Source organism: Mustelus asterias, chromosome 26 (assembly GCF_964213995.1).
Source record: "Mustelus asterias chromosome 26, sMusAst1.hap1.1, whole genome shotgun sequence".
NCBI classification, from domain to species: Eukaryota; Metazoa; Chordata; class Chondrichthyes; order Carcharhiniformes; family Triakidae; genus Mustelus; species Mustelus asterias.
The window spans coordinates 22,120,374-22,145,160 of NC_135826.1; the positions used below are offsets into that span (position 1 = coordinate 22,120,374).

Below are 24,787 nucleotides of genomic sequence, written 5' to 3' on the forward strand. Positions count from 1 at the left end.
TATTAGAGGGATGTTTTTTACACGGAGGGTGGTGGGGGCCTGGAATGCGCTGCCAAGTAGGGTGGTGGAGGCAGGCACGCTGACATCGTTTAAGACTTACCTGGATAGTCACATGAGCAGCCTGGGAATGGAGGGATACAAACGATTGGTCTAGTTGGACCAAGGAGCGGCACAGGCTTGGAGGGCCGAAGGGCCTGTTTCCTGTGCTGTACTGTTCTTTGTTCTTTGTCTTGATGCTCTCTCCACTCACATTGTTTTGTTTCTTAAAGACTTGATTAGCTGTAAGTATTCGCATTCCAACCATTATTCATGTAAATTGAGTTTGTGTCTTTATATGCCCTGTTTGTGAACAGAATTCCCACTCACCTGAAGAAGGGGCTTGGAGCTCCGAAAGCTTGTGTGGCTTTTGCTCCCAAATAAACCTGTTGGACTTTAACCTGGTGTTGTTAAACCTCTTACTGTGTTTACCCCAGTCCAACGCCGGCATCTCCACATCATGGGTAAATTAAAACAGGTTAAATGCCCTTATCCAACCATAAGAACCTTGTAAACCATCACCATATCGAACTTACATCTTAGAGGGTGGGGGAATAGATCAGATGCCTCATGGGAAGTGACTGACGGAGTCAAATCATCTGCTGAAGACTGGGTTTCTTCTTCCTCTTCTCCAGAAAGAAGATCTTTAGCAATTTGTTCCTGTCAATAAAAAGCAGGGGTTTATCATTTGTGGTAACTTAATTATTCCTATTTGAGCAGTTTTGCAAGAAGACCTGGACAACACTCAAGACTTAGGCTGATAGCTGGCAAGTAACATTTGCACCACACAAGTAGCTGGCAAAAGCCATCTCCAACAAGAGAAAGTCTAACCACCTTCAGTGACATTCAATGCATTAACATCATAGAATTCCCCTCTACCAGAATCCTGAGTATCACCTAGGCCAGAAATTAAACCGGACCAGCCACATAAATACTGTGACTGGAAGAGCAAATAGAGTTTGGGTATTCTGCAGTGAGTGACTCATCTCCCAATTCCCCAAGCTTTTCCACCATTTAAAAGGCACAAATTAGGAGTGTGATGGAATACAGTTCCAACATTCAAGAAATTAAATAGCAACCTGTACTATCTACAAGATGCATTGCAGAAATTCACCAAAGATCCTGAGGCAGCACTTTCCAAACCCACAACCACTTCCATTTAGAAAGACTGCAAATTCCCCTTCAAGCCACTCACTATCCTGACTTGGAAATATATCGCCGTTCCTTCGCAGTCACTGGGTCAAAATCCTGGAATTCCCTCCCTAATGGCATTGTGGATTAACCCAAAGCACGTGGACTGTAGCGTTTCAAGAAGGCAGCTCACCACTACCTTCTCAAGTGCAACTAGGGACGGGCAATAAATGCTGGCCTGCCAGTGACGTCCATGTCCCACGACTGAATAAAAATAAAACAGCACAAAGCAGCCTACTCAATTGGCAGCCCATCCACCACCTTTAGCATTCACCCCCTGCACCATTGGAGTACCAGGTTTGCATCGTATACAAGATGCAGTGCAGTAATTCAACAAGGCTTCTTCAGCAGCACTTTCCAAACCCATAACCTCTACCATCTATCAGGACAAGGACACTGGGGGTACGTGGAACACCAACACCTGCGGGTTCTCCTCCAAGCCACACACCATCCTAACTTGGAAATATATCAACGTTCCTTCATCACTGGGTCAAAATTCTGGCACTCTCTCCCAAACAACATTGGGTAGCAACTTCAGACTGCAACAGTTCAAGAAGGCAGTTCAACACAACCTTCTCAAGAATAATTAAGGATGGGCAATGAATATTGGCTTTGAAAGTTCACATTCTGTGAATGAATAAAAAAGTTACAAATGTACTTTATAATTTACTGTGACTAATGATGAAAACAAATCATCACCATACATTTTTCCTTAATTACTTGGAAAGAAACAGCCTTTGTAAATAGGGCATGATTTGAAATACTCTATCGGAAAGTTTAATTTAATGGAATTTGTTGAACTTGATACCAGTTGTTCAATAAACTGACAGTCCTTCCTGCTGATGCCTTAATCATATAAGTCAAAGAATCACCAGGACCAAACTACAAGATAGCAACACAAGGAAGCAGGAGGTAGATATGTCAGAGGAATAAAGTAGAAGTGTTTAACAGGATGTTAATCGTAAAATTAATCAAACCAGCTGCCAGGTATGACGTACTTAATCCTTCCTTCTTTGATAGAAGGTAGATGCTATATTGAACTGCTACCAAACTACAACGCCTGAACTAGAAAGACAGGTTAATCTTTCAGGTGTAGACCGTCAGAACTGTTAATATTCAGCATTTCTTCACTGTGCAGTCCTCCCCAACACCAAATTCTACTTTTTTAAAAAAATCATTTTACTTGCACATTAAATTTTTCCAGCTGGTTGCAGTTTTTGACATCCAGCAATTCGGCAGACTTCAAGAAACATGTTAAACCGTGTTTGTAAAAAAGTAGAAAATGGTGAAAACTGCCAAGTAAGCTTTGCATTTCCTTTGCAGGTTTAAAAGGAAACTACGGTGACTACACGAAAAGTTGATGCCAAAAAAGTAGAGATGTTGGACACGAGAAATTGGCAGAGAAGCTACAAGTTTTCTTTGATAAAGGTGTGGTTTTGGATGCAGTCAGCAACTTCACCAGCAAAAGCCATTCCACATTAATCAGGCATGAAATCTACTATCGATTACCTACGTTTAAGAGTTTTGATCATAGCACGTGAACTTTAAATGTGCCCATAACATAAAACCACTCTTTCTGATCAGTGACTCACATTTTCTTAGTAGCCAATCTAAAAACTTCAGCATCCATTTTCATCATCACTTTGTATCAGTTCTCCCACAAACTTCCACATTTTCCTTTGATCAATATGTGCCACGTCAAGGGAGGTCCACTAGCTTACTATGAAGGTGTAAGCAAATCTTGTCCTCAATTGGCTGACAGCTTTAAAAACAATCAAAAGGATCTCGACATCTCCGGAAATGAGTACCTTATCCAGAGTCATATCCGGCAAGTTATCAGCAAGCTCACTGGGTGAGCTGCCCTCACTTTCATGCTCCGAGATTGGGTCGGATGCTTCATAACCATAAAGTGCTAGAAGTTCTTCGAAAGGCACATCACTTTCCTGTGTAAAGACATTAAAATAAGCATTCATGAATCACTGTAAAAGAACATGGCATAGCACGAATGAAGCTACAAAAGGCAAGGCTAGATGAAATCACATTACTCGCCTTAATTGACAATTTTGTTATATACATGTTAGGGACCAGATCAGAAACTCCAAGGTATATTGTGAAGTTAGCCTAGACATCAATTTTTTTATTTTTGGCATTCGGGTGAACATAAAGTTTTTTGCTCCAGGTATGATTAAATTTACCCACTAGGAAGTTTTATTAAAAACAAACTTTATTTAAGAACACAGTTAGAATATAACCAAAAAAAAGCACAACTTTTACCAATTAAATTACTTAAACATGAAAAAGTATAATTCTTAACAGCTATCCATCTCTATAGTTACAATGTAAGCAGTATGCTCATAGACACTTTCAGAACCAGCACAAAACAGATATATATGCTCATGTGGGTGTTACGTTTCCAGACGTTTGACCCTTCTGGACAGAGAAACACCTGTCTTCAGACTCCCATACAGGAATTTCCAGAGAAGGATATATCCTCAAACAGCAGAACTTCAGAGGAATAAACCTAGTCTCTGGCAGATCCCAGTCTCCAAACTTCAGAGAGAAAAAGGGCTACCTCTCTCTGCAGCATCCAAGCAGCAACTGACTTGATTTTGTTGTATAAGCCTAGTGCCACCCAGTCATATGACCGTACCTCTCAATCAACTTCATCAAGTGCCACTCTGAAAACCCCAGGGGAAAACACTAAAATAACAACCTTGCATTAGTCCATATTAAAACAAACATTGTAGCAATTAAGACCAATCATGCTGCTGAAGTAACAACAGGGCTGCCAGATGCAGACAAAATGCCACCGATAATAACATAAAATGCTAAAAACAGATCCTGCACAAGAAGCATGACCCAAATACATTTTGTAAAGGCACAGTATCATCACAGCTCCTCCCTTAAGAAAGAAATGAACAATCAATATGCAAAGATGGCTTCATTTTTCAAATACTCTAGTTTCACACTATTGGTACTCTACAATATATATAATATATATATATATATACACATTTATATAAATACAAACATAACAGTAGTATAGTCTATTGCAGTCCTTTCCTCCCACCATTCAGCATTTCTTCTTTTTGCACCAAAGTTGTGATAAAGCATTGGCTATCATGTTCTCTCTTCCTTCTTTCCCGACACGCAGCCATTGTTCAGCTGCTGCCACTTTCCTTTCCAAAAATCTCCTTCAGTCCTTAAGCCTGCAATGACTCCAAATCTGAGCTCAATTTTGTCTTTACAAGTATAAATTAGTTCTGATAATGTCTTCAGGGAGCTAGGCAGCGTCAGGAAGGTAAAAATTTACAATGGATGCAAACTGGGATAAACAACTTCGGATTTGCTTTTTAATTTCCCTCGCTGAATCCAACCGTTCCTTTGAATTTTGGGGTTGTCAAAATAAAGTAATCTTCTCTCTGAAGAACGAACTGCTCACAGATTTTGTCAAAGAGAGGCTCTCCCTTTGCATATTTTCTCAACTTCACACCATGTGGAGTCAGGGCCATCCAGAAAGGTCACTTTATCTCTGTTCCCTTTCTTATTAACTGGCCTTCGTTCCTCTATCAGGCAGTCTAACTCCTTTGTTCTGGATCTTCAACATCAATTTCTGTATATTGTTTGACAAAAGCACATAGCAGATGGTCTTTCTTGGTGTCAGAACCCATTGCATGATTCCAGAGATCACCGTGGCAGTTAGGCTGCTGTGAAAACCATCGTAATTTTCTTGAATTCAGCTGTGAGCAATACTGTTCCCCTGGGTATCCATGTCTGTGCAAACTGCAGACCTATTATTCCAGCAGCTTAGTTTGAATGAAGGTACAGTTTCAGCAAACAGTCCCACTTCGCATTGTTGTCCTTTCCCTTTGTAGCATAACATTCTTCTGCTCTTTAATCTCTCTTTTGAGATCACAGATGATTGTTGATTCATCTACATTTTTCTTCGCATAGACAATCATGAAATTTATGTTCAGGTAGTTTCAACAACTCAGGAACAGGTCTCAAATCAGTCAACTTGTCTTGCATCTGTCTCCGCACCTGCTCACTTTATCGTTGTCCAGTAATTGATTCTCCTTCTCCGCCTTCACCAGTTTCACATGGTTGATCAAGACTTTTGGCTGATGCATCTCAGACCGAATAAATGTCAGCTTCTCTTTATGAACCTGTGCCAACTTGAGAGGGTTAAGTCAAAAAAGATATTGCTCAATTGGAACAGCATTTTCCACAACTACAATTATTTTGTTACTTCACAATTTATTCCAACATATATCTCCATGAGATTGTAATAACTCTTTAGCTCATTCTGATTTTCCTCTGCAAGGTAACTCAATAATTTATTCCAATTTCTGATAACTTCATCATTATGCAATTTAATTTGAGGATTGCCAAATTCAGAATCATCTAGATTTAGTTTTTCACTCTGAGTTGTAACCACTAACACATCCCTCTTCTGCTTTCCCTCCATAAAGTGCTGTTTGAGTATATTCACATGACACACTTCTTCTATCTGGCTTATCATCAAATAATTCCCCTCACTCACTTCAATTTGATAAGGCCCACTAAACCTTGCTTTTAACAAGGTTCACCTTCTACTAGTAATCCAAAACTATGAATTTTTGATTTATTATTCGTTTCCTGTTTCATCACGCACTGTGCCACTTGTAAATGCTGTCTAGCCAACTCACCAGCTGTATTTAATCTCTCATAGAATCCCTACAGAGCAGAAGGTGGCCATTTGGCTCATCAAGCCTGTACCAACAACAATCCCACTCAGGCCCTATCCCCATAACCCCATGTATTCATTCTGCCAGTCCCAATGACACTAAGGGGCAATTTAGGATGGCCAATCAACCTAACCCACACATCTTTGGACTGTCGGAGGGAACTGGAGCACCTGGAGGAAACCCCCGCAGACATGGGGAGAACATAAACTCCACACAGACAGTCACCCAAGGCTGGAATTGAACACGGGTCCCTAGAGCTGTAAGGCAGCAGTGCTAACCACTGTGCCACCGTGTCACCCTAAAATTTGATACATAATCCAATAATGTAGTCTCAGAATGCTGACTCACCAATTTCTCTTTGATCAATTTAAGTGGTCCACTTATGACCAAAAATCCATTCAAATGGATTGAATTTAGTTGATTCATTAGGTGTATCTCTAATTGCAAAAAATACAAATGGAATTCCTTTATCCCAATCCTCCGGATAATCTTGACTATAGACCCTCAACAAGGTCATTAAAGTTTAATGCTACTGTTTTAACGTTCCCTGCGATTGTAGTTGATACGTAGTGATTTAAATTCTTTTACTCCTAAGCTATCCATAACTTCCTTGAATAACTTAAAATTTGATCCCTGATCTGATTGCATTTCTTTGGGTAGTCTGTAAGTAACTCCTCGACAATTCTTTTAGCTGTAATATTGCATAATGAACTGGCCTCCAGAAATCTAGTAGACACATCTATTATAGTCAATAAATATTGATTCCTACTTTTTGTTTTAGGGAGGGGTCCTACAAAGTCAATTAAGACCCTTGCAAAAATGTTTTTGTATTTTAGCTCGACTTTTCCTTTCTCTCAAATGACCTCTGACTGGTACCTCATGTGCTACTCGCAACACCTCCTTTCTATAGTCCACTGGTAATACAACTTGATGAACTTCTGCCCATTTTCCATCCGCCTGAATATGTAAAAATCTCCACTTCCTCATTAAGACATCATTTTTAACGTAATAGCATTTCAATATACACTCAGATTCATCTTCTGTGTATGTTTCCTGATACAACTACTTTATCTCTGTTGTATTCTGTTGTAATTCTGCCAACTTTCCTGACTAATGACATCTACTTCATTCTGCACCTGTGCTTGTTCTTTCTCAACTATCTAATCAAAAATGGTTTCTGATCATTGAACTTCAACTTCTTTACCTTTACTCTTTGATTTCTCCTCTGACCTTGTTACCACAGTCAGGAAAAAATCCAGGATGTGCTTCCTCTAACATCTCACTTGTTTGATTTTCCACTGGCCTTTTTAATCACAGTCGGCATCACTCCCACCTGTGATCCAGCTATATCGTTACCGAGAATAAACTGTAGTCCTGGACAAGGTAATTTCTCTATCACTCCGACCACCACTTCACTTTACATCGGACTCTTAGGCTTCACCTTATATAATGGAACACTCCTCTTCTCACCATCAGTGCACATATTACCACCATTTCTGGCAACACTCCTTCTGAACTACATATCTCCTCATCTCTCACCATTGATTCACCTGATGAAGGGGCAACGCTCCGAAAGATCGTGCTACCAAATAAACCTGTTGGACTTTAACCTGGTGTTGTGAGACTACTTACTGTGCTCACCATTAAAGATTGACTTGCTCCTGTATTTCTTAAAATCTTAACTTTCTCACTTATACCTCCTGGTATACATGACTAAACTTTACCCACACAAGTAAAATTATTTAAAGAGATCTGGCACTTTCTTAGCAACCAACTCCTGACCAGGCTGTGCATTCTTTTTGCACCACTGTAACAAAACACACACTGGTTTATCCCGTGGGCAGCACGGTGGCACAGTGGTTAGCACTGCTGCCTCACAGCGCCAGGGATCTGGGTTCGATTCCTGGCTTGGGTCACTGTCTGTCTGGAATTTGGACGTTCTCCCCGTCTCTGCATGGGTTTCCTCCGGGTGCTCCAGTTTCCTCCCACAGTCTGAAAGACATGCTATTGACCCGAACAGGTGCCAAAGTGTGGCGACTAGGGGAATTTCACAGTAACTTCATTGCAGTGTTAATGTAAGCCTTACTCGTGACAAATAAAATAAAAAAAATAAACTTTAACATCTGTCTTTCCAGTGCTTTGTTAAACCACCAACACTGCAACTTTGTGTGTCCTACCTTATTACAGTAAAAACATCTGAGGCTTTTTATTTCTCTTCCACTCTCATGTGTTTCCTTTTTTTAAACCTGTGGTAAACTATCTTTCCTATTTTCACCAAGATCTCCTTTGCCTTTACCACCTGAGGATCTCCCTTTCTCCAGTTTCTATCCCTCACAGACTGAAACTGATGTCAAAAACTAAACTTCTATTTATGAACTAACTCAATCATCTGCCATTTCAGCTGCCAACCTCGCAGTTTTAATCCTCTGCTCTTCCACATGAGATCTCACTACTTCAGGAAGTAAATTTTTAAACTCCTCCTCCAAAATAGCCATTTCCCTAAGAGTATCATACGTCTGGTCTTTTTTCAAAGTCCTTATCCAGCTGCCAAAATTACTTTGTTCGATCCTATCAAATTCTATGCATGCTTGACCTGGTTCCTTCCTTAGATTTCTAAACCATTGTCTGTAGGCTTCTGGCACTAGTTCATATGCACTCAAGAGGTTTTTTTTCACCTCATTATAATCCCTATATATCGCCTCTGATAAGAGACACAAACAGCTAACTAGCTCAACCTACCAACCTACTAACTTTAGTTGAATCAACAATACCCACATGGTCTCTGGCCATTTCGTTTGTTTAGCTACTTTCTCAAATAAAATGAAAAAGGCTTCTACATTCTCCTGTTCAAACCTTGGACATATTTACACAAATCCCCACCAGGCCTTTGACTACAATGGGTTCATTTGTCCTCATCACTACTCCCAACTTATACCATTACCTCTATCATTTTAAGTTTATGTCCACTTTTCAGTTCCAATTTCCGAAGTTCAAAAACTCTCTTTTTCTTCTGTTTTTAATTGCAATTCAAACTGTTTCATTTCTTTTTCATGTTCAAGCTGTTTCAGTTACTTTTTTCCCTCTCTCTTTTTCTGCTGCAGTTGCCTCACTTTTGCTACTGTCTCTTTTTTGTTTGCTTCTAATTCAAACTGTTTCATTTGTAATTGAATTCTAGCCATTTCCAATGTTTCCGACTATATTTCTGGCAATTTTAAATGCTGAGCTAGCACTGAAGATATCTCCGTCTTCCTCATCCCTTCAGGTAATGTCAATTTGCCGCTTCCAAAAGCTTTGCTTTAACTACTTTTTGTGAAGCACCCCAAGTGACTTCTTCCACTCCCCAGGAAAACTTTAGCCACTGAAAGATCCACGAGTCCACAAGACACTCCCTATTTAAACCAACCAAATGCAACACCTGAAGAGATAACACAACTACTCACCACTTACTGTCTTTGAGTCCAATATTCCTAAACCAAACAAGGAATCATAAATTTTAATCCTGCAAAGAGCCCTCAATTTGTCAGATCAGAAACGCCAAGGTATATTACGAAGGTAGCCTAGGCTCCAATTTTGTTGACTTTTGGCATCAGGGTGAGCATAAGGTGTTTCGCTCCAGGTATGATTTGATTGACTCACTAGGAAGCTTTTATTAAAACAAACTATATTTGAGAACACAGTTAGAATTTAACAAAAGAATTAGCACAACGTTTACCAATTAAATGACTTAAACATGACTAAGCATAATTCTTAACAGCTGTCCATCTCTGCAGTTCCAATGTAAGCAGTATCCTCAGGATCAGCACAGAACTGATATGCTCATGTGGATATTACATTTCCAGCCTTTTAACCCCTCTGGACAGATTCAGAGAGATATCTGTCTCGTGACTCCCATACAGCTATTTCCAAAGAATAGATCTGCAAATAGCAGAACTTCAGATAAATAAACTTAGCCTCTGGCAGATCCCAGTATCCAGACTTCAGTAAGAAAAAAGGCTACTTCTCTCTGCAGCGTCTAAGCAGCAACTGACTTGATTTTTCTATGTAAGCCTAGTCCCGCCTAGTTATGTGACTGTACCTGTCTATCAACCTAATCAAACACTACTCTGAAAATCCAGGGCAAAACACTAAAATAACAACCCTGCTTTAGACTAGATTAAAACAAACATTACAGCAATTAAGATCAATTATGCTGCTGCAGTAACAACAGGGCTGCAGATGCAGACAAAATGGCACCAATAATAAAACAAACTGCTAAAACAGATCTTGCACAAGAAACATGATCAAAATACATTTTTTAAAGGCACAGTATCATCACACACAACCTGCACTTAATTCAAATTTTTGAATCCCAATTTCTTTGGTATTAGCTTACTAAATTTATTGAGCGTAGTAGCAGAGTGGCTATGTAAATGAAAGAGCAATGCAGGACGTAGACTAATGATTTGGAGAATGAGTTTAAATCTACAGCAGTTGGGCAATTTATTTTCAGTTAATTAAATAAGTCTGGAATTGTAAAGATAAAAACAGTAATAGTGATCATAAAGCTACCAGAATAGCACAAAACCCTGACATATTCATATGCTAGATGAAACAAATGCTGTCCTTACCCAGTCTGGCCTACATGTGACTCCAGACACACAACAATGTGACTTATTCTTAACTGCCTTTTGAAATGACCTAGCAAGCCATTCAGCTTAATCTCAAAGGCAGTTAGGAATGGATAATAAATACTGACCTTTCCAGCAAGCCCATATTCTATGAATAAACCAAAACCATCAGCTTATTGGATGGTTCTTTTTTTTAGTGCAAAATAGACAATTATTCAGAGTAAACCGTAGTTATACGCCAACAACTGGATTGAGTGGCTGCAGCACTGAACATCTAGGTGATTCTTCTACCTGCCTTCAATTGTCAAAGAAATACAGTGTTTTAACATTCAACAAATTCTGCAGTTCATCTACCTTTCCCAAATTTATCTTGTAGCTACAGTGCATAACCATGCACAAATGATTCTCTAAAGGAGGAAGTGGCAGGAGAATGGAAACAAGGATGAAATGCTACAACAATTTTGAGAGTCATACAGATAACACAGCTACACATCTAGTTCCTGAACAAAATTACAACAGAGCTGACACCTGTATGGCACTCAGAATTTCAAAGTTTGAAAATTCTTAACATGAATTTACCCTTTCCAGATCCTCAAATGATTTATCAGCTTCAGGCGTCTCTTCCTCTTCCTGAGGTGGGTAATTGTGAGACAGGATATCGGCCAAGTTGAATCTGTGATCTGCTGAGCCCATTGAGCCAGCTTAAAAGACAAAAATGAAATATAACAATTACATATTCTCTTCCACACATTTGTACAGCCTAAGAAATAATATACAATTCAGAAAGAATTGGGAACTAATGGAAAAAAAAAGCAGTAATCTTTAAAAATCGTTAACAAGAGTTTTTTAAAAATACATTTTCTTTGTATATACATTTTGGTAGTTCTAAGAAAAAATAAAAATACAATTTTATCTTTATACCAATATAATAACCAATCACTCATTACAATGTGCAACGGTATTTTAGTTTCTGGAACACATCATAACATTTAGCTACTATCCTTGTGTGTCCTCTAAGGCGAGCACTCAGGTACTCAGTAATGTTGATGCAAATTATAAGTTAATTATTATTGGACAATGCTCAACTCCTGTCCATGAGAAGCATTCACTTGTGGTCTGTGAATGTTCTGCTGAAGTGTTGCATGCTAAAGCAAACATGTCTATAGAACTTTTCAGGATTCCCTGAAAAATATCACACGTTTCGCTTTAAAAGCGTATTTCAGTAAATATCGAACCTTGGTTAGACTCCGCCTGGAGTACTGTGTACAGTTCTGTTCACCGATAGAGGCACTAGAGAGGGTGCAGAGAAAATTTACAAGAATGATACCTGAAATGCACTTTGTATACACATCAGAAAAGGATGAACAGGTTGGGTTTCTCTTCCCTTAAAATAGACGTTCAAAGGTGACCTAATAGAGGTCTTAAAAATTATTGAAAGGTTTTGTTGGGGAGGATACAGAGACAATGTTTTCATTTGTGGGAAGAGCGTAACTAGAGGCCATCAATATAAGATAGTCACCAAGAAACCAGTACTGCCCAAAGAATGGCGAGAATGTGGAACTTGCTACCACAGGGAGTGGTTGAGGCAAATAGTATAGGTGCACTTAAGAGGAAGTTAGACAAACATACGAGGGAGGAATAGAGGGTTATGATGATGGATTTAGTGGAGCATAAACATTGGCTGGTTGGACCAAATTGCCTATTTCTGTGCCCTTTATGCTATGTAATCCGATGTAAAATGGTAAATTGGGTTGCATTTGCAATAGCGCCATTGAAGCCAAAGGTAGATTCTTTTAAAAGGATACATGTCAGCAAGAATAAACATGCTGAAGTGGAGCAAATGATTTTTGTGAAAGGGAAATCATGTTTGATTAATTTATTGGTGTTCTTTGAGGAAGTACAACCAATATGGATAGAGGGGAATTTGTGGATGTGCTGCACTTAGATTTCCACAAATGGCAGAGCAGGCTCAGGAACCCACAACTATTTCTGTGTTGCCTATCTCCCTTCTCTTCATCAAGTTCTGGATCAGTCAAAAAAGATCAGACATGGAAGGCTGTAGCCAAGATTTTCAACATCCACCATTCCCTGGTCACTGACTTCTTCCCGTTCCCGACCAACTGTTCAGACTGAAACAGGTGTCAAGTCCAGGTCAACCAAAAGCAGAACTTAAATCCCAAATCATATCCTACACCAACAGTACCAACTCACTCTCTGTTACTGAGATTGCTATCCATAATTTTGTCACCCTTTAGGGCAAACAGGGTCAGTTTGCTTTGGAGCACTAGGGCTGAACGAGGGACGTGCAGAGTGACGGACAAAAAAAAGAACTAGAGTCAAATGGCTCTGTGATAATCAGGAAAACAGGACTAGTCCAGAAACAAAAGGGTGCACTCCGTCAGTGAGTGCAACACCATTAATCATAGATTTTGACAGCATTTGGGGAAATTTCAGAAAATTTTGGCTTAGCAAATTCATCTTAATGTTATTAAGAAAGTTATAAGTTCGAAATAATATTTCTTCATACAGATCACGAATAATATGGACAGTGGAATACCATAAAAAGCATGATTATTACCCCTCCTCCATTTGTTTTTTTAGTGTAGATTTCGGAGGCAGAATATTCTCAGGCTTCTGAATGGTTTAAATGCAATAATTACAATGAGACATTCCCCAGAAGTGACATCACCAAGAGAGTCTGGCAGGAAAAAAAGTTCCCTCTTCAAGAGTCTCTTAAAAGTCAGCAAAACGTGCTTATTATATTTTTTTAAATTAGCTAAAATATCATAGGGGAATTCTGTGAAGAAAAAGGCAATTTCAACAACTCTTACTAAGGCACAACTGCTCTTAAACGATTGATATACCCTACCTCCTCCAGACTGAAGCCCGTTTTCTAAGGAACATAGATTCTGTGTTCGATATAACACCACACGTGGACTCTGTCTACCAACAGAGGCCTAAAAGAACAAGATGAAAAACAATTAGCTTTGTCCAAAACAGAAGATAGCCACAGTCTTTAGGAGGGACTGGGTCAGATTTTGCAACCAACATTGAAACACGTGCGCAAGGTGCTGACCTCAAAGGAAGGTGCCCACAAAGATTTGGCAATTTGTGGCATGGCTTTTCCCATTCCCATCTGCAATTTAAATCTGGCACCAAGACAAGTCTCAGCATCAGTGATGTCAGCAAGTAGGTAAGCAGCGCTGAAATGTTTTCATGGACAGCGGAGCAGGGAGTTAAAAACATTTGATATCTTCAAATTCCAGATAGCAAAATAAATGATTGGTTTAAGAAAGATGCTGAAACGAAGATAAACAAACATTTTATTAATATAGAACTTATTCTGGGGAAATTTGGCACTGCACAAATAAAATTTGTTTCTGTGGGCCAGTGAAGGTGTTCAGGAGTACATCGTTAAATACAGCATTAAAAACCCAATTACACCTTATTCAACAAGATGTAACTGCTTCAAGGGTTTTTAACAAGTTTAAAAGTGTTAATAGTGGAAATTTCATCAATTCACATGATTTCCCATTGATTGCAGTCTGGTGGGTGCCTCAACAGCCTCTGGAGGAACGCAAAATTCACTGACAGCGATTTATGAATTTCCATGGTATTCTGGGCATAATGTGGAGATGCCGGCATTGGACTGGGGTAAACACAGTAAGAGTTTTAACAACACCAGGTTAAAGTCCAACAGGTTTATTTGGTAGCAAATACCATTAGCTTTCGGAGTGCTGCTCCTTCGTCAGATGGAGTGGAAGTCTGCTCTCAAACAGGGCACAGGGACACAAAATCAAGTTACAGCATACTGATTAGAATGCGAATCCCTACAGCCAACCAGGTCTTAAAGATACAGACAATGTGAGGGGAGGGAGCATTAAGCACAGGTTAAAGAGATGTGTATTGTCTCCTTTAACCTGTGCTTAATGCTCCCTCCACTCACATTGTATGTATCTTTAAGACCTGGTTGGCTGTAGGGATTTGCATTCTAATCAGTATTCTGTAACTTGATTTTGTGTCTCTGTGCCCTGTTTGAGAGCAGATTTCCACTCCATCTGACGAAGGAGCAGCGCTCCGAAAGCTAATGGTATTTGCTACCAAATAAACCTGTTGGACTTTAACCTGGTGTTGTTAAAACTCTTATTCTGGGCATATGCAGACTTCCAAAACTGCTGTCAGTTTCGACTGTTTCACTGTCATTACCAACACAAAATCTGGCCATATTTTTGAGATATTTCATATCTCAAAAATGTTCAGCATATGACACAAAAATATTGTTACTAAATACAGATATTAAGGGCTAAATCTGCATTGAGGAAGACAGCTTCCACATTTAAGAGTAATCTTCAAGATTGCCAAAGTAGCACACAATGAAATTGAATCAGCTGAGCAGCTCAATGGTGTAGGAAGGGAGAAATAAATGCGCGTCAACATGGGGAGAATTTGCTCCAACTAGAAAACTTGATTGAGCCAAGACACTCCTAACCTTAAAGTGTCCCATCCTTGGATTTGCAACATGTGTGATTATATTTAAATTGACCGCATCCAAAGATGACTAATTTGGTCTGGTCTGCGAGCAATTTCTCAAAGTTATTCTATTCTTATCTAGTGATTGGTTTCTCTTCCTGCTCTATTTTCTCAATCCTTGGTCCCTTCTTACTTCTCGAATACATGCTTAGTCTTGGCGACATCATCCGAAAACACAATTCCAGGTTCTACACGTTTGCGGATGACACCCAAGTCAGCCTCACCACCACTAACTTTCTCGACACCTCCACTGCCTCCAATTTCTCAGACTGCTTGTAGAACAACCAGGGCTGGATGAGCTGAAATTTCCTCCAATTAAATATAAGAGAGACAAGAGCCATTGTCTTTGATCCTTGAACAAATTCCATTCCCTAGTCACCAAGCCTGTCCCTCTCTCTGGAAACCATCTGAGGATGAACCACACCATTCGTAATCTTGGTGTTGGATTTGATTCTGAGATGAGCTTCCAAATATGTAATCACTCCATCATCAAAAGCACTTACTTCCCATTGCCTAACTCATGGTGCTGAAACCCTCATCTACGCCTTTGTTACCATTAGACTTGGCTACTCCAACATTTTCCTAGCAAGCCTCCTATCTACCACCCTTAGTAAACCTGAGCTCATCCAAATCCCTGCTGCCCATATTCTAACTCGCACCAAGCCTCATTCACTAAATCACCCTGTGTTTGCTGATCTACACAGACATTGGCAGATTGGGAGCCAGATTTTAAAACTCTTCTTTGTTTTCGGATCCCTCCATGGTCCCATCCTTTCCCAGCCTTACCACTGTCAAGAGATCTAGTGATCATCCAAACCTGGCCACTTACACAACCCCAACTTTATTCGATTCACATGGGTAGCCACATGGACTTCAGCACTGAAATTCTCTTCCGAAATCTCCATGCCTCTCCTATCTTCTTTAAGACTCCACTTATAACCAAGCTTTTGACCATTTGCCTTAAATCTCACATGGTTCAATATCAAATTTTGTTTGATAGCACACCCATGAAGCATTTTGGTATGTTTAACTATGTTAACGGTGCTGTACAAATGCAAATCATTGTTAAAATACCAGCGCATTTTCACAGTGAGCAAACAAAATGTTTCTGTTTTAATATTTGAAATCACAGAGAGAGAAAAACGGCATTTAGTTACTTGGTTACACAGTGCATCAGGATGCAGCAAGATGACTATGAGCTGCTGCTGAAGGCGAGCCCTACATATCTCAATGGATTGAAATAGTTTGCCACTTAATGCCACTCATAAACAACAACTTGCATATCATACATATGTGATTGTATTTGTGACAGTTCATGCACAAAGGAAAGTGCAAACCAACATTAATATCAAATTAATTTCAATCAGAGAACAGGCTATTTAAATCTGCAGTGGCCCATCATTTTCTTTCAATCAAATAACATAAACTGGTTATGAGATGCTCAATAAGCCACACCATTGGTCCTGTTTACAACTCCCTTCAATATCCCTGTACTACAACAGACATAACTGTACTACACATGCCAAAAGTAACTGCAAATAACAAGTTTTTAAATATGTTAGAGAACAGTCCAAAGATGCGTAGGTTAAGTGAACTGGCCATGCCAAATTCTTCCTCAGTGCATCTGAACAGGCACCGGAGTGTGGTGACTAGGGGATTTTCACAGTAACTTCATTGCAGTGTTAATGTAAGACTACTTGTGACTAATAAGTAAACTTTAAATCAAGTATTGTAGTAACTATTGAGAAGTAATGAGTTTGGTGGTGTTTTATTCCAATTTTGTAAAGACTTAAAGATAAACTCCGCATTCCCTGGATGCCCAAAGGTCCACGTGGAATATCAGGACTAATAAGTCGGTATGTCTGTAACTGTAAGTCTGATGAAGTAGGGCTAAACATGCATCTTAAACAACTGTAACCAACCCCATAGATGAACACATATCTGGCGGTGTATTTACTGCATACCTACTTTCAAAAGTGGTGTATTTACCCATGTTACTCATCATTAACATGATTCATTTGAGCAAGATTGAAATAATTTATACACAATTATCGTACAAAATGAAGTTCAAATGCTGGAGCGTGCAGCATGCTGTGACTTTGGAGTTTTCTTTGTATAGCTATCGGCAGGGAATGAAATACTGCCACATAAAGAGCAAATTAGAGGGAAGGAAACTGTAAAGAGAAGTACTTACCCCATAGCTGTCCAGCAGGGATAGGTTCTACCTTTGCAGAGTGATTGTTCCACATAGATCTCAAATAACCAGCATTTTGTGGCTGAAAAGACATCCACTGACATCAAGCAAAAAGATCCTATGGTGCATATGATCTGCAGTTTTCAGTTCTATGGTCTGTCATTAGACAATTAGGAACACCACTCTCAGTCAGAAAATTGGTTCCTGTTGAGATTTGTTCCGAAAACAGAACTGGTCAAGAACCCCTCAAGTTTAAAATGATTGGCAAATGTTGAGCCAAGGTACGCCTTTTGTCTTAATGTCAGTTAGGTATCCAACATGAGGCAAGCTATCGCCATGTTCATGAGTTCCTGAAACAAGCCAAAATTTATTTTGTCTTCCCAATAAAAAAACCTACTAAGGATACAACCCACTTGCTTGAATATTTGAGCACAGGCTGCTACAGCACAGGCTACCCCCTCTTTCAGTAGTAACCCAAAAAAAAAAACAGGACATGTATTTTAAAAGGAAAAATTTGCACGGTTAAGAAGAGTTAGCACGCTGACAATGGGCCAAATGCCCTCCTTTGGTGCTTAGATTCCGCCTTAGATTCCATGATAGTTTAACACTATCTTTACAAATAATGCAGCATGCCATTGGATGTGAGCTAACATTTCTCTATGGCAGAGGAATCTAAACATATTAACAGACCCTTTGCTTTTTTTTGAGGAAAAACTATAAAATGACTGAAGCATGCCTTTAATCAAAGTGCTAATCTGATCCGTGCACCATTAAGGAGGATAGTTTCAAGGAGAAAATTTCAGCAATTACAAAATCATGTTTTACATAAATTAATTGGAAGTGGCCATTGTGTTCATCTGTCCAAACACACTGGTCCATAAAGTTGGCTGGGTATGATAAAGTAGTCCTAACAAACCAAATTCAGCATGACTGACATGTTTCCAAATTAATTGCAAAAATTACCTTAAAATAATCCCATATTTAACAGGCAGAAAATAAGGAACCACTTTTTATTATATAATGTTATCAAAATACATGCACAGCTAAATTAGCTTCGAAGTGTGACAGTCTGCATTTGTATATTTTATAGATCAAACTAATTCTACAATGATCAGACAAAATACAAGTTCCACTCCAATTCACACACATGCTCTTTGGCAATGTACTGCCATTCCTTCATTGCTGCTGCATCAGAATCCTGGAGCTGCTTACCTAATGCTATTAAAGGAACACAAGGAAGGCAGTGGTTCAAGAAGGCTCACCACAACCTCCTCAGGTTAACTGGGGTTGGATTAACAAGCCAGGATCACCCACATCCAAGCAATATTCTTCTCCAAATGACTTCCATTGCCCATCACACACAACAGCACCTTCCTCTCCGGGTTCTGCTTTCAGATGATTGCATTACTGTACTTAGGCACGGTTAAGATGGGCGGCACGGTGGCACAGTGGCTAGCGCTGCTGCCTCACAGCGTCAGGGACCCGGGTTCAATTCCAGCCTCGGGTGACTGTCTGTGTGGAGTTTGCACATTCTCCTCGTGTCTGCGTGTGTTTCTTCTGGGTGCCAAGGTTTCCTCCCACAGTCCAAATATGTGCGGGTTAGGTTGACTGGCCATGCTAAATTGCCCCTTAGTGTCAGGGGGATTAGCAAGGTAAATATGTGGGGTTAGGGAATTGGGCCCTGGGTGGGATTGTGGTCGGTGCAGGCTCGTTGGGCCGAATGGCCTTCTTCTGCACTGTAGGGATTCTATAATTCTATGATTCCCCAATCATCTTTACTGAGAGTAGGAGGACTGCCGCTGGTTCAATGTGTTGTTTAGATCATTTGCCAGAAAGAAGTAAAGCATGATTAGGACACCAATCCAAGGTTGACTGAGGAAATTTGAAATTCCAATTACGGTATTGCCCATCATTAATGAAACCTTAATAAAACATGCTACAACAGCCTAATAAATGGGAAACAAGTATCTTTATACTTCAAAGGAGGTGAAACAAACAAAAAAACAGCAAATTAAATTTTAGAAATAAAACTGTGGATTACTAAAAATACATCAAGCATACGACTGCAAGAAGAGAGGCTGATGCAAGAACCTATTTGCTTGCACCAAATCAAGGTATCTCAGTTGTCACTGAAGATTTCTTTTTACATGCAATGGCAGAGCATTGCCTGGAATAGGTTGTTAATTCTATCTCATGATACAACGCCTTGATAGAGGACGCAATAGTCGATTAACACAGGCACCCTAGTCTGGATATTGGAAAGATGTGCAGAACTAATGATAAATACCATATTAGTCATATAGTAATTTAGTTGCATGCATCGTTACTTGTGCAAAATTAATGTCAAGCAAGTAACACCATACAATTTGTTACTTTAATATGTTCTTAGACACTGGTTTTGCACACAAGGATGTAACTGTGCACACGATTAAATATAAAAAAAGGGAAAATGTGCTTCACTCTGTTCTACCTCAGTGCAAGGAGAACTCACAGAAGACTACCATCAGAAGAGCACTATATCCTGAGCATCAAAAGTCATCAAAGATACACATACTATGGCAGAAGACCTAGTAATGTTGAGGAGAAAACTTAAAAATCAGGCAAAGTGAGGAAGATATTGCAGCAGTGATAGTTTGAGTGGTCCTCTGCTAACCAGTCTGATGCCCACACAAACAGAGCTCTGTTACATTAGTGATCAGGTATATGGAAAATAAAAAATTGCAGACATGATCAGTCATCATTTGGACCTTGAATGAAAGTATGATAATGAATCCAACTGAAAATAACAAATATTAGCAGAATTTATTAGATGAGTGACAATTTATGCTGGCCGATTCGTTTTATCTTTGTTCCCTTTCAATAGTATTTCTTTATAAAATGCAATCAATCATCAAGGAAAACAGGACCAATAACAAGAAAATAGAACACCAAATAAACAGAACGAGGAAACAAAAGGTGAAAAGTGGTGGGTGAAGGAGGAAGGAAGGTTGTGCAGATCTATCTATCCATCACATCAAAACATCCCAAGGTGTTTTACAACCAATAAATTATTGTTTCTCCAGCGAAATCACTTAAGAATGGAAGCCAATTTGCACATGCAACATCACAGTACATGATGATCGGTTTGGTTGCTTTCTTAAACAAATGTTAGCTAAAACATAGAGAACTTCCTGGTCCTCTTCAGATGGTCCCTGGAATTATTGTCTACTTAACAGACAGAGCATCAGATCCAAAAGTATTGCACTATCAGTTCAGATGATACTCTCAATCAAAAATGGATTGGCAATCTGTACAGAACTCAGGACTGCTGCAGTACCAACTGGCCCAGAGTGAAAATTAATAAAGGGATACAATCCCAAGATAAGTTCCACTTACTTCCAGGAACTGTGGTTGGTAGTTCACAGCTGGCTGTCAAGAGTCAGTCATTCTCTAACACTGCTTAATCCAATCTGTGAAGCAACAGAGCTTCCCAATGCACATGCATACAGAAGGTTCACTTTGGTCATTTGATTATTGCTCACATTGTTGTTGACGTGGTTATCCTTGTTCCATTTCAAAAGTTGCTAATTTTGCATGTCGTGCTGAACACCAACTTGGTTGGCATCCCAGGAGCATGAACCACAGCTTCATGAAGTTGGTAGAGGAAGCACACTTGCCTTGTTTCAAGTAACTGCACCGTACATGCTTGGGAAGTCTATGATAATTAATTCAAACAAAATGTCTTTGCCTAGTACAGCTTTGGTTTTACTAAAATGGGCTTTATGCTAGTGATTTTCTACATTTCAGCACTGCACAATTGGCAATGTCATCTCATTTGCTATACACAATGGGTCAAGGTGGCAAGGCTGAACTTGATGGAGCTTTAGTATTACCAGGTAGAAAGAAGCTGAGATCCTAGCTGCTTAACAGCGTTATAATATACAAAGCTGGTCCCAGCCTCGCTCCTTTCAGTCTGCCAAACCAGAAAAAGTCCAGGAGCTGAAAATGCTTTGTGATCTGTAAGAGCAGTGTTCAATGAAAAACTTCCCAGGGTTCCATATTCAGTCCACCATCATTATATTGATGGCTTAACATAGTGTTTAATGGGTGCAGGTTCCTTTCTTTAGATTTATGGTTATGGCCATTATTCTTCGTCTGTTACAATTGTGTATGAAAAATCAGTATTACTGGGCACATGCTTTAAACACAGTAAGAGTTTTAACAACACCAGGTTAAAGTCCAACAGGTTTATTTGGTAGCAAATGCCATTAGCTTTCAGAGCGCTGCTCCCGAGCAGCGAGAGCAGCGCTCCGAAAGCTAATGGCATTGGCTACCAAATAAGCCTGTTGGACTTTAACCTGGTGTTGTTAAAACTCTTACTGTGTTTACCCCAGTCCAACGCCGGCATCTCCACACATGCTTTAAGCCCAATTATCAGCCAACACCATGGCCGTAGCCAAACCACACCGTCTGTTCAAATTGAAGAGTTTTCCAGATGTATCAAACTTGATGAGTGTGACTATATTCCAATTGCTGTGACACTAAACATTGCTGCCAAGACCAAAGAGGCTCTGCATAAGAACACAACCAAGTTTAATCTTTCGAAGATGTTAAATGGTTTGCAAAGGGCACCTTCTACACACAATCTCTCAATCACAGTCCTGTGGTTGAACAAAATTTGCACAACCTTTTCCAGACATCCAAACTTGGACAACGGTTTCTGCAATCAAGATCTGCCAACTTCATCAAACAACTAAGCAGAATTCCAGACCGTTATCTGAATTTTTCTTGCATTTGATGCGTGATAACAATCGTGTTGATTACGTTTCCCTTCATTCTGAATCCAATCTATATTTTTCAAAGACACCTGTGAATATGGGCAGCTCCAGTTCTCCTCTGAACATCAGTGTAAGATGGATTAGCCACTGGGCTACATTCTGTACATGTACAATAAGAGAGAGAGAGAGAAAGAGAATACCAAATATATGGCTGTCCAATATTTGGTATGAAACTGGCTAAAAAGGTCTCTCTCAAGAAATTCGCAGCTTTTTTGTTCTTTGGCATAGATGTACACACTCTTCATTGCTGAGAATTTGTTTCGGGTTTTTTTTGCATCTATTATTCAAGGATCATTCACCTTGCAGGTATGGGCAATTTGTATTTTTGAAAAGCATATTGAATTGTTGACAGTATACTGAAAAAAGGTACTCTAACAGTGGTTATGCCACAACATTGTTTTTGGCGCTTCTTTTACCTATTAACACAAACTGGTTGGGCTTGTGGGCAACATCCCATTCCATGATTCCAGAGAAGAAACTTTTCTCTTTGGAAATATATGAATGTGTCTAGCCCTTTGGGGAAGAACAAATCGAGATTGGGTGAGGGGGCGGCTTGTTACTACTTTGCGAATTAAGATTAGTGGAGAGAATCCCCCATCCTTACTTTGCAGTGCAAAACTATTTACCCTCTTCACACTAAGGCTTGCCCTTCGGTCGCACCTTCCCAGCTTCTGCTGAGCCTCCCGGTCCCAACGCCTATTCAAAAAAGGAGTTTTTTAAACGCGACAACAATCGAGGTGGATCTCAGCTGTTTTGACGCACTCCTCCATTCGGTTGAGCCAGCCTTGCCATCTTCCCCACAGCACGTCATTTAGCCGATCACAGTTTTAAAACTGCACACAATTGTGATGGAATAATGTCCTGTGTAAGTAAGCAACAGCCTCGCACAATACTGCAGGGCATGGCTGGCATTGCATGCGAGTTACAGCACAGGTAAGTAAGTGCAACTCAGCAATAAAGCACCAAATCACCATGCCCAGTCGCAAACCCACAACTCTGGCCTGGTTTTCAAAAAAACTGGAAAGAACTCTTTTTGAAGTTCTGAGAAAACGTTCAACATACTATTTTATTTGAAAAAGGCGACCCAACCCTTCAACTTCTGCCAACCCGACTGAGCGAGAATTGTACGGGATAAGACTGTCAGTTTACACATAAACGGATCGGGAGCCCAGGGGAGGGGGAAAAGAGGCTGAACAGTTCTATTTCAGAACTAAAACTATTATTCTCTTGTCGCAAGCGGATTTTGCAAAAAAACAGAAATCTCAACATTGCAATACCAAACAAGAGCACATATTGGGTCACATTCTGCATCTGCACAAGGGGGAAGGATTGAAAGGTAAATAATACTGTATATTTGATCAGAAACTAGGTGAAAGATCCTCAGTAAGAAATTCTCAATTTACAAGGATGTGCAATCAAATTAAGACATGTGGTGTGAATGTACAGCAGATTTCTTTCACATATACGCATATATACCACACGCACATACATATATACATGCAGGCACACAGATATAAACGCACGCATATATAGGCATGCATATATATGCATGCGTGCATGTCTATATGCATATGTCTGCATGCATAGCATATGTGTGCATGTATATTCATACAGATATGTGTATGTGTGCATATATACATGTGCATATATGCGTGTGCATATATATCCATACATAAGCATGTATATACACGTGTATATGTATGCATGTGCATATATGCATGTGTGCATATATACGTGCATATATATGTGCATACATAAGCATGTATATACATGTGTATATGTATGCATGTACATATATGCATATATGTGCATATATACATGCACATATGTGCATACATAAGCATGTATATTCACGTGTATATGTATGCATGTACATATATGTATGTGTTCATACATATATGCATGTGTATACATATATATACACACACACGTGTATATGTACGCATGTATATGTACATCTATAAATGCATATATATGTATATCTTAGAGATATGGAGTGCAGCTTTGCAATATCAATGATGGAGTGCAGATATGCAGCAGGTTGAATGGACAGCCTGAAGGCTCATTCCTATAGTTGCTCACTGAGCTCCTCTGGGGCAATGTGGCAGCAAGTTTACAAACAGAGAGTAGGCTGAGCGCGCAGGCGCACTGCGCTCCGGGAGCTGTCAGTGAGCCGGGGCCGGGACAGGCGCTGCGAAACCCCCCCCCCCCCCAAACAAAATCAAAACCACTCGCCGTTAATGCCTGCTACCCGCCGACTCCAAATTCACCAACCCCGGCGCCTCAAGACCTCGATCGCTGCGCCTCAACCGCCGGCCGCTCGGGAAGCCAGTGAAAAAAAAACGCGGCGCAGTCATTAAATCACATCGGAGTAAAACCAGCTCTGGCGCCGCCTCACCTCCGCCATATTGTTTCTGTCTCTGCCTGGGAGATCCGAGCGCCAGGTCCCGGATGTTAACCAGGGGTGGTGCTGACCAGCGCCGCTGCTGGCGGTCAGCAGGAGTGCAGAACATTGACTGCGGCCGGCGGGGCGGGCGCTGGTGTCACTGGGGCGCTATAGTAGCCTTTATTGCGTTTAAAGGGACCCACTCCACTGGTAGCAAGTCACTCCTTCCTCATTGCTGTACAGAGACATCCCTTGTCCTTCTGTCTGTCTTTCTCCCGTTTTTTTCTCATTGTCTCCTT

General features: G+C 40.0%; 1 protein-coding gene across 4 annotated transcripts in view; it reads right to left on the minus strand.

The window, feature by feature from the left end:
• The window catches only part of LOC144479510 (mesoderm induction early response protein 2-like), an 80,772-nt gene extending 56,244 nt beyond the window's left edge, over positions 1-24,528 (minus strand). The window contains exons 1-6 of one of the 4 annotated variants that reach the window (XM_078198255.1): positions 24,338-24,473; positions 13,431-13,518; positions 11,797-11,851; positions 11,141-11,262; positions 3,036-3,170; positions 573-696 (exon numbers count right to left, since the gene is read on the minus strand). In XM_078198255.1, coding sequence (XP_078054381.1) covers positions 573-696; positions 3,036-3,170; positions 11,141-11,254 — 373 coding nt within the window. In that variant the 5' untranslated portion in view covers positions 11,255-11,262; positions 11,797-11,851; positions 13,431-13,518; positions 24,338-24,473. Of the gene's footprint in view, positions 1-572; positions 697-3,035; positions 3,171-11,140; positions 11,263-11,796; positions 11,852-13,430; positions 13,519-13,637; positions 13,966-24,337 lie in introns of those variants that run through there. The other 3 variants (XM_078198256.1, XM_078198254.1, XM_078198253.1) reach the window with 3 other exon arrangements.
• Positions 24,529-24,787: the final 259 nt, after the last annotated feature.